Source organism: Patella vulgata, chromosome 8 (assembly GCF_932274485.2).
Source record: "Patella vulgata chromosome 8, xgPatVulg1.2, whole genome shotgun sequence".
Classification (NCBI taxonomy): domain Eukaryota; kingdom Metazoa; phylum Mollusca; class Gastropoda; family Patellidae; genus Patella; species Patella vulgata.
In genome coordinates, this window is record NC_065886.2 from 22,784,226 (window position 1) to 22,794,796 (window position 10,571).

Consider the following 10,571-nt stretch of genomic DNA (forward strand, 5'->3'; position numbering starts at 1 on the left):
GCAGAAAAAGGTTGTTTTTCTTAGACGAATTGGACAACATTATTTTTTTCATTTTTTGTCCGACCGGCCCATCAGGCGATCGCCCGATCCCAATCCGCCCCTGAATTTGACTACAGTATGAATATAGTATGAATGACATAGCATTTAACTACAATGTGAATGGTATATAATTTAACTACGGTATGAATACAGTATGGCACACTATTTGACTACAGTATGAATGACATGATTGTATGAACGGGGTTTAGCTTATCGAATCTGTCTCATTCCAGCGTTTACCAGTTTTAAACTATGTCCGTAGATCATGTGTGCTTTATGGTGCTGACTGTCAACACGCCTTTGTCATTTTGGTATTCGGCCATTTCTATTCTTTTATGCGTAACTCTTCCGTTAGTTTTTTTTCCAATTGAACGCCATTATCCGTATATAATCAGGATAGTTGGGCTCCAAAAGTTTTTTTTTTCGTGGGGATTCGAAACATTATATCTCATATCAAACTGACGGGTGTACCTCGCTTGTCGTTAAACAAGAATCATTACGAAGGACGGTCATTGCCCCTCTAACCAGGCTGATATACGCGCATATACATCGTGCAGTGTGCTGGGCGTCATTTTCCCGAAAACAGCCTCCATGTCATCTCGCAAGGAGAAACCAAGAGCAGAACGTCAAACCTTGGAACTTTCTGGCCCAATGTCGTACCCGAACTTCCTGATTAGTGAGCAGGCGCCACAACCACTGAGCCACCGTGGTTACATCGAAGTACAACAAGAATACACAGATACGTAATATTTTATTGAGAAAATTTAAGATGATCAAAATATAGAAATTCAGAAAAGGGGCGAATATAGATGGTTAAAATTGGTTATTTAACAGATTATGAAAATGGGAATTTAAGAGTGTATATATAAGGGAAGGGTGGAATAATATAAACGTGTTAATTGTATTACTGAGAATAAAACCATATTTCAATAGCTAGGTAGATGGTACTTTATTGTGTATTGGTGGTTAAATAGAGTCAAAAAAATAATAAAATAATCATTTATAATTAATTTCATTTTCTCCCAGAAGATAAGAGTACCGCTTTATTAACTCGGTGACGTATTGTTTTGAATTTTTTTCCCAAAATCTTTGGGAGTATATTCTGAATTCTGGAAAAGAGAAAGTTAAATTAATCAATGATAATTTCAACCATAGTATAAACATTTGCCTGCATAAGCGCAATGCGTTCTATCGTTCTTAAGGTTCCGAGAAAATAAAAAAACGTAACTTCCACATGTACATGGAATATATTTTGTTCAATGTACGAAGTAAAGTAAGATTTTCTTCTTGCGACCCCGGATGTTATTTTGACACTCGAGTCTTGAAAACGAAAATACGCCTAGTAATTTCAAGTGTTACACGTCAACCCGAATGATATTTTAACACCCGAGTCTCGAAAAAGAAAATGCCCTTTATAATATAGTATAAAGTCTAATTATATTTTTACAATCGAGTCTAGAAGTAATAAATACGACTGGCAATGTAATTTCAAAATCGAACCTCGTTATTACTGTTAATACAACACGACCCCAATCCGCCATGAATTAGCAACTTATTTATATAATAGTATAATGTGTCGTTTGTTGAAGAGATCAATGTATTTCTGGTAAATGTAAATATCTTCCATTTAACAGATTAGTTGCTGGATTATCTTCCATTTAACAGATTAGTTGCTGGATTGGCACACAATATAGTTATTGTCGCAACATCGCTATTTTTAATTAATAAATCCACTCATGGAATTTTTTAATGTGTCTCTCATCAAATGTCGTTTACTAAATAAATAGAGAATAAAACCTACCTTCAATCAATGACTCTATGCTGTCATACATGTGAAGGAGATGTGCATACACATCTTCTGTATATCATCCCAGACAGTATTCGCTGGACATGGGCGTTTATCATACATCATCCCGTTGGAACAGGTACAATACATATGACAGCCATAACACGACTGATAATCACCATTCTCCATTTGTGTACAATCACTAATACATTCTTCATTTGGCTGTGGTTCATCGGGGTCTTCAACAGTTGAAGGTGAGGTCATTCTACAATAAAACACGGATATAAGAGCGATCTCTACCTTGCCCCACATAACCACCTCCTTCAGTCATGTACGGGGATCTGTGTAGTTTGTCGTGGTGTCATATAAACGGGCAGAAAATGGGATAAGTTAATAATAGCAAGTTACTCATTGTGAAAGCGGATGTTAAATAAAGTTATCTTTTCTCACACCCTGTGGGGGATACTCGATTACTAGTCCAGAACGTCCCGTTCAATCTAGTATCCCTAGGGACCTGATGAGATATTTGGATGTTTTTAAGAGAGGCCAATTCGAAATCTGTCTACAAACTATACATTCTTGAACACCAAACCGTGTAATGGTAAATGCGATTAATGGATAGATTGTGGAAACTTGTTATAGTCAACTGTTACCGACAACTGTTTACATTTCAAAAAAGATATGCGATAGTCCAGTGAGCAATGTACTGGCTCGCTAACTTGGAGATCATGGATACGTTCCAGGTTTTGGTCGAGAACGTACCACGTTTTTTTTCAGCAGACAAAGGCTCTTTAAAGTACACGCCAATGTGTACAACGGACTTTGATTGCTTTCCAATTCTAGAGACTAGTCGCTATCCCGTGCCAGGAGCTCCGTCCTGTACCATTGCCCTACGTTTCCCAGTGGAACTTTCTTTGCCTACACTGGGATCGAACTTGGGATATCCAAGTTAGCGAGCTAACGCCTTTTTAATTAAGCCATCAAGGCACATAATATACTGTATGCTTTAAAGATAGTTTTTCCAAACTGTTTTGACTTACCCACATGTAGCGTCAGCAGGAAAAGAGCATGTTTTAGATACAATATCGAAGTACAGTCCCTGCTGACATGGCACAACCATAACTTCACCATTAAAACACATGACCTTCTTTGTACAGTCTCCACAATAGGGAAACACACCGGAACCAACATTACTGCAATCTATGGTACATTCGGCTAGAGCTGCAATAGAATAAGATAGAACACTATTGTCTATTGTTTTTTACAAGAACAATTACCGGAGGAGGAAATTAAATGAAATGGGATTTACCGTTCGATTTTTCTGTATCAAGCGGATAGTCGCCATGCCGTGTGTATAAGAGAAATTGTGGCCTGACAGTTGCGTTTCCTCGGTACTCGAATTCCGACATTTAAAGGATATTGTATGTGCACACCATCCAGTTCATGGGTGGATCCCGACAACCGTTGGGAACAAGTGTTACTACTGATCAGGTGTAGAATATAAAGATATAAACATAATAAGTTGTTTTAGGTATTCTGGGATGAGTAAGCATATTCTGCCTTGTTCTTACAGCTAACTGGATTGGGCGTGGATATCAGAAGCTGCCGTGCACCGGAAGTGATTAAATACAACACATGTAATTAGAACAACAAATAATAATACGTAATTTGTAAGGTTATTAATGATGTACTATAAATAGGTGGAGTTATTGACGACGTACCTGGTGACGTTACTGGCGACGTAACTGGAGATGTTTCTTCTGGTGTTTGTATCCTATTATGAAAACACAATAAGAAATAATGCTTCATGGTATCTAATGATGTTATGTTATTTGTATTATAGTCCTTCCGTAAGATATCGTTCTGTTTGGTTTTTTTTAAACAATCGCAATGGGCGCAAATCTTCCGGAAGGTTACAGGGTCAGTATGTTATGGATAAATCCTATGGGACTTTATAAAACCAAGGCCAACCGCACACGTTGGAATGGGAAGAGCACTGAGCACATAACTCTAAGCTACACATTTTTGTCCCCAAAGAACATAAGTATTTTGTTTCCGACACATTAAACTTTTCCTCTCCGGTATAATGCTTGGATCGACTGGATAACGTTGTCTAACAGACGTCAAGCTAGAATATCAGATATGATCTATACAAGTGAGAAGAGGAGTGACGTGGGCGCGAGTTTGACGTAATAAAATGAGCAAGAGATGTAACTTACGCACAAGTAGCATTTGTTGGAACACTACATGCCGTTGTGTTCGTGTCAAAAACAAGATTCTCAGCACATTCTTGAACATCAACATTTCCTATGTTACAAGTAACAAATTTAGTACAACTGTCACAATATGGATAAATACCATCGACCATAACATCAGTACAATTAGTAGTACATACACTTTCCACTGTAAAATAATTTAACGCAATCTGGTTAAAATTATAGCATTATTTCGTTTCGCTTTAAAAAGTAAAATATAAAATATGGGAAAAAAGCTAATTCTACAAATCTGAATAGAACCAGAATGATCCAAAATTACAGACCGCAATTCCATGTTGTAGATTTTATGTGGTTTGGTTTTAAGTAGTCGTAGCAAATACAGATAGAGGGAGAGAGAGAAAGAGAAAGGGAGAGAGGGAGAGAGAGAGATTTCAATAACATATCTTATGATCTAGAACCCTACAGCACACGTGTTAAACCATTCCGCCACCGAACCCGTTAACCAAATTTGAACAATCCGCCTCAGTTTGAATGAGTGGTAACCTAAGCAGAAAGTTCCCATCAACAAAAGAAGTCTTAGGCATTCATCTAATGAATAACCACTCAAAGTTCAAAATGTTAACTCAGTCAGAAACAGGGTTATTGTGTCCGGAGCTCTACACGACTTGTAGTTATAAACAAAATGCAATATAACTATCTTAAGTCCGTCCGGTGGAATTATTTTTAAATATCTAACTTACCTGTCACGTAACCAGTTCTGTAAATAAAAAGTGAGTGTAAATTTAATTAAAAAAGGAAATGCGTACGTTTATGGTTTTTTTTCTCTAAAAACGCTAAATCAATAATATAAAATAGTTGCGTTTGTTCTAAAAATTCTAAGATAATAAAACAATCAGATTAAAATACAGATGTATATTTCGTTTGGTTTTGTATACTTTCGATGACCTCCACTACATGAAGATCTGACTAGTTGTTGTAGAGGGTCGTGTCAGGGATCATATGAGCGAGAGGCTTTTGGCGCTATGGCGTCGGACTTTGATTAACCATTCAGCGTTGATGTTTCTGCTGGGATACCAACAGTTCCGTGCACAGCACACCAAGAACTCGCCACAATAGACCGTTTCATTGGCTAATCCCTCACATTAACCAGAACGCGGGTTTTTTTTAAACAACTCTTCCTGATCCTAGTATAGTAAACACAAGTAAAGCGAAATTTTGAACTATAAAAAACGAAACGAAATAGGATCTGTGTTTTAATCAGATTGGATAATAAAGTAAAATAGCTGTGATTTTTTCTATAATTTCTAAAATAATAATGAAAGTTATAATGTTTCTATAAGTTCTAACATAATAATTCAAAATAGTTATAATGTTTCTATAAACTTTAAAATAATAATACAAAATATTGTTCTTTAACTATAAATTCTAAAATAATAATTCAAAATGGTTATAATGTTTATTTAAACTCTAATATAATAGTTCTTTTTTTATAAATTCTAAAATAATAATGTAAAATAGCTGCGATATTTTTCTCTAATTTATAAAATAATAATACAAAATAGTTCTAATGTTTTTATGGATTCTAAAAAAATACTTTAAAATAATTGAGATTTTTCTGTAAATTCTAAAAAAATGATATAAAATAGCTGCAATTTTCCTATAAATTATAAACAGATTTGCTAATTAAAAAGGAGTACAATTCGCCGTGAATAAGCATACAGATAAGATTCGACCCTGTAACATGTTGAATAATATATATCATGATTCTAGTCAAGACAATGTAAGTCTATTTCCTATAAAAAAATATGCAGATATGCAGATTGGACAAATAAATATTAAGGCAGGGAGTTGCACAGCTTCCGTCATTGTCTATCAGTTCTCGCTTATCTACATAAAATGGCGATAGAATAGGATAGAATAACATAAATACGTTAATTGGGAGGTTGTGACTTATAAACAGCATTTCAAATTATTATGTCCAAGACGTAACCTTTAATGCAGACAGATTTTGTGGCTACTGTGATTAGAACGCAGAATTAGATATAATTTATTGAAAGATATTAAAGTAACTAAGTCTCTAACTCAATATCATCAAAAATCTTCGACATTGAAAACACGAATTATTTGTCAGTTCAAATCAACATTGGTCTTGTGATCTTACAGGGAAAAGATGGGCTTCTGATATCCAATAATGCGTTTCAGAGCCTTTTGGAACAAGGGACTCAAAGAACCAGACGCTAAATACTGCTATTAATTGAGATTTCTGGCGTATTTCGCCGAACATAACTGATTAGAAATTACAGTAAAAACAGAATCGGTTGAATGTAAATCAGTTTATATACATTCACATTACATTATTATATGCTTTGTGGCCCATTTGTGTCAATTTCTAGGTCCCAAATATTAGCGATTTAGCTCCTTTAAGTTTCGATAATTAAGTGCCCAGAAGTGGTCCGTATTTTCTTACCCACAGACTGCGTTGCTAGCAAAATTACAGGCTCCAGAATTCATATCGTACAACAAATTTGTTTCACATTGTTTGGTGACGATCATTGTGCCATTACAGAAATGATATTTACTGCAATCATCGCAATCGGGGAAAGTACCTGCTCCTTGTCCCAGTTTTCCCATATTAGTACAGTCGACTGTACAAGGCATACCGTTCACTGAAATATATGAATGAATCGAAGAATCAATGAATAGCGCTTGACATCTTCCACATATAAGGTAATGAATATGGTCGGTTTTACTTATAGTTTGATGAAGATGAGAGGGTGTGGGTTGGTCGCAAAGCACAGCTTAGGCATGGACTTGAGGAGCTCAGGCCCAGGGCCACGCGGTTTATGGCAAAAAGAGAAAAAAAAATCAAATTCCAGATGAAACAAAGACGCAAATTGTTCTGAACATTGTAACAACTCAATCCGGTGATTTCACTTGTTATAACAGTTCCCCGCCATTATATGTCATTTTCGCGCTTTGTATGCCATTTGGAACTGAATAGATTTTGTATATGAGCAGATAGTATGTAATTATTCTTGTATTACAGACCGTTTAATTGTGTGTTACGCATGCGTGCCATTCAAAAGGATATGAAATAATCTTTTCGTCGCGGTAGGGGCCCCGCGATTCTAGTTAGGCCCAAGACCCCGCTTCTGTTAAGCTGGGCTTTGGTTGGTCGGATGAACCAGAGGACACGATCCCAACGTACAATTGAGGGGACGAACTCTCGATTTGCATAGACAGCAGATCCGCTAGTCATCCGAATTCACCACTATACAAAGAAGCTGGAACAGATGGTGTGAAGTGTGGGCGTGGCTGGGGAGGAGTAAACCTACCTGTAACAGACAGTAGCAAAATAAGAAAACTTATTAACAACATGGCGCTTGTTGACGAAATATCTTCCTATATAGCTGAATAAATAATAAGACAAAAATTAATTCATTAATATAATGATAAAAGAAAATATGAATTAATCAGAATATATAAAGGGGAATTTGGTCTATACGGAAGCGTATAGGGGTCAAGCAAAATTTTATAGAACGTCTCGAGATCCTGCGATCCTGTGATACTTTCTCGAAATCCCGTGATCACCTGTTAATTTTCTCGAGATCTCAATTTAATCTTCTCGAAATCCCCTTATAATTTTCCTGAGATATTGACATCCTGTGTAAATTTTCTCGAGAATTCGAGTTAATGTTCTCGAGATATTGACATCTTATGTAAATTTTCTCGAGATCCCGGGTTAATATAAAACTTTACATGATAGTATCTCCACGTTGTGAAGCCACCATTCGCCTAATACTTCGCACCAAATTTGATAAAAAAAAGTACTCTAACATTTTTTACAAAGGAAAACTGCTAACTAATGAAAGAATAAACGGACAATCGATAGGGTACCCATGATTTACACTAAATTTGAAATATGATTAAAATCGATAGGGTTCATCTTCTTATGGCCCCAATACTTCACACCAAATATGAAATTCAAAACCCTGCCACGTTAGCTTTAATGTGTGAAGCTTTGAATTACAGACATGCTAGTTAAATTATTCCAATTTAATGTGTGTGCGACGTTTAATTGAAAATGTCATTTTTTGCATGGTTTTCAGACCATATATTGTTTTAGAATAAAGCTAGATATAGAGTTCAATGTCTTGTGGCACAAATGCTTCGGAGCAGATTTTAAATAAAAAATCTTGAAAAAATCTGGGCTCTAACGCGTTCACAAGGTTTACCGGAAAATAGGAATTTGAACGATAGCCACGCAAAGTGTGGAGATACGCCTACGCAGCATCTATGCCTCAACAGCAAATTATTGGAAAGGAAACTTGGTTAATTAATAAATTGAATAAGGATCTAGCATTCATCAAGAAATTTAATCTTTATCGTGTTCACGTGCTTGTTATATCTCTGGGACATAAAACCTTATATTGCTGAAAATTAACAGGGGTCAGTCATCTTTGTCGCGGAACACTGAATATCGTAAATCCGTTAAAAACGAGGTTTTCAAAGAATGGAGAGTATAACTCCGGAACGGAAGATCGCTAACCATTGAATATGAATGACCCCAAAGCTTTACACAAAATTGTAAAAGCGAAGCCTCTATGACGTGAACAAGACTTCCAGGGAGGTGAAGAGTGTGTGTGTGTGTGTGGGGGGGGGGGGGTATATTACGGAACAGAAGGTCAAAGAATGCTGTATATCGATAGGGTTCTTCCTCTCATCGTCACATTTGAAAAAAATACGAACAAAGAGGGTAACTCTCGAACAGAAGTTTGCGAAGTACTGAAAATCGAAAGGTTCTAGTGCTTCACACCACATTTGAAAAACAAAATCAGTTAAAAACTTTAGCCTCTAATGGGTTAACAATTTTTTCGGAAAAGGTGGACAACTTCAGAACGACAAGGTGCGCGAGAAGCGACAGGGACCGCACTCTCATGGCACCAATACTTTACACTAAATTTGAAACAAATCCGTTAAAATCTGTATGCTCTATCGTGCTATTAAGGTTTTGGGGAAAGTGTTGTGTGTGTGTGGGGGGGGGGGGGGGGTAAAATACGAAACGACTGGTTGTGGGGCGCTGAGAATACGTTAAATCTACGCGCACGCATAAAAACACCCGAGATCTCGAGAAAATTTACATAGGATGGCAAGATCCCGAGAAAGTTAACTCGAATTCCCGAGAAAGTTAACTCGAATTCTCGAGATCGTTAACACGGGATGGGAGATTCTCGAGAAAATTATTAGGGGATTTCGAGAACATTAAGTTGAGATCTCGAGAAAGTATCACAGGATCGCAGGATCTCGAGGTCTTCTACAAAATTTTGCGTGACCTCTATACGCTTCCGTACCCTATACGCTTCCGCAATTAAATATAAAATCTAAAATAATTATTGTTAATTGAATATAAAATTCAAAATTGTTAATGAAGTAGAAATATTTATGCCAAATATATAATTTAAAATTGTTAATTAAATATGTTTAAATTCGAGTAAATATTTTCAAAATTCTAAATCAGTTAGCGACAGGTATAAATAGATCATTTTACTAAAACAAAATAATTATTTTAAAAGATACACAAAACGAATCAAAAGCAACTTCAAGTGTCACTATGTAAAAATTACAAAGTCCAAACACATTCATAAAAATATTTAGGTAAAATATCAAAATGATAATATAGCTAAAATACTGTTCAAAAATGCATTTAACGACCTGAATTAGCGGCAGGCTGATACTTTAAAAGAAAAATAAAAAAAGCATATTTTTAGTGTTAATAGGTAATAATAATTCCTTCAAAGTCCATTTTCTAAATACAATTTTGACACCATTCATCCCAGATTCACCAGAACCCAAACTAACGATTTGAAATATTCCCATTTAAATCTACTAACCTGTGTCTTGTTGGGAGTCACCGGTCTATTATTCAAATCATTGCTAAATCTCTAGCTTAAATAGTCAATTCTCATTATCCCTGCCTTCTGGCAATTTGTACATTATATAAAAACTATAACAGAGCTTAAAGTGAGAAACGGACTGGCCGATTCTGAATTTTATATATAAAAAAACAAAACAGCACTTTGACTTTTACGCGATATTTTATTCATTAAAATAGTTTTAATCGTGCACTTGCAAAGACGACAGGCTGGTATATGGCACAACAATTTGCGAGCCAAATCATTCATTACAGGGTTCAGTCTAGCTGGGATGCTTTGAGTGTACAATACATGGAATTAAATGGCACTGTGTCCCGGGAGAAGAACATCTTAAAGACATGCCTTCACTTTAGAGAGCAACGATTGATTATTTAAAAACAAGTGGCAAATACGAATTTGAGTTTAGACAATCAGTTTGGAAGGACTTCTAGAAGAAGACCAAAAGAACTTTAGGGCATAAATAACACCATGTGTTTTCGGGAGGGGCCCTGAAAGGATAATTATCGTTTTTAAATTCTCATAGATTCCAAAACACCTGTCAGTAGGCCAAAAGTATGGATATTAAACAAGTTCTGTTGGCTAAATAGTTGTTGTGAA

General features: G+C 35.9%; 1 protein-coding gene across 1 annotated transcript; it reads right to left on the minus strand.

Annotated features, from left to right (window-relative positions):
- Positions 1-813: 813 nt before the first annotated feature.
- On the minus strand, positions 814-9,954 carry LOC126830671 (protein obstructor-E). Its single transcript, XM_050561092.2, has 9 exons — positions 9,933-9,954; positions 7,377-7,451; positions 6,509-6,707; positions 4,782-4,798; positions 4,045-4,228; positions 3,547-3,599; positions 2,866-3,046; positions 1,841-2,090; positions 814-1,148 (listed from the first exon to the last, which is right to left on the minus strand). Exons 2-8 carry the CDS (start codon positions 7,417-7,419, stop codon positions 1,856-1,858), a joined length of 912 nt encoding a protein of 303 aa, XP_050417049.1. The 5' UTR covers positions 7,420-7,451; positions 9,933-9,954; the 3' UTR covers positions 814-1,148; positions 1,841-1,855.
- Between the last annotated feature and the right edge of the window lie 617 nt (positions 9,955-10,571).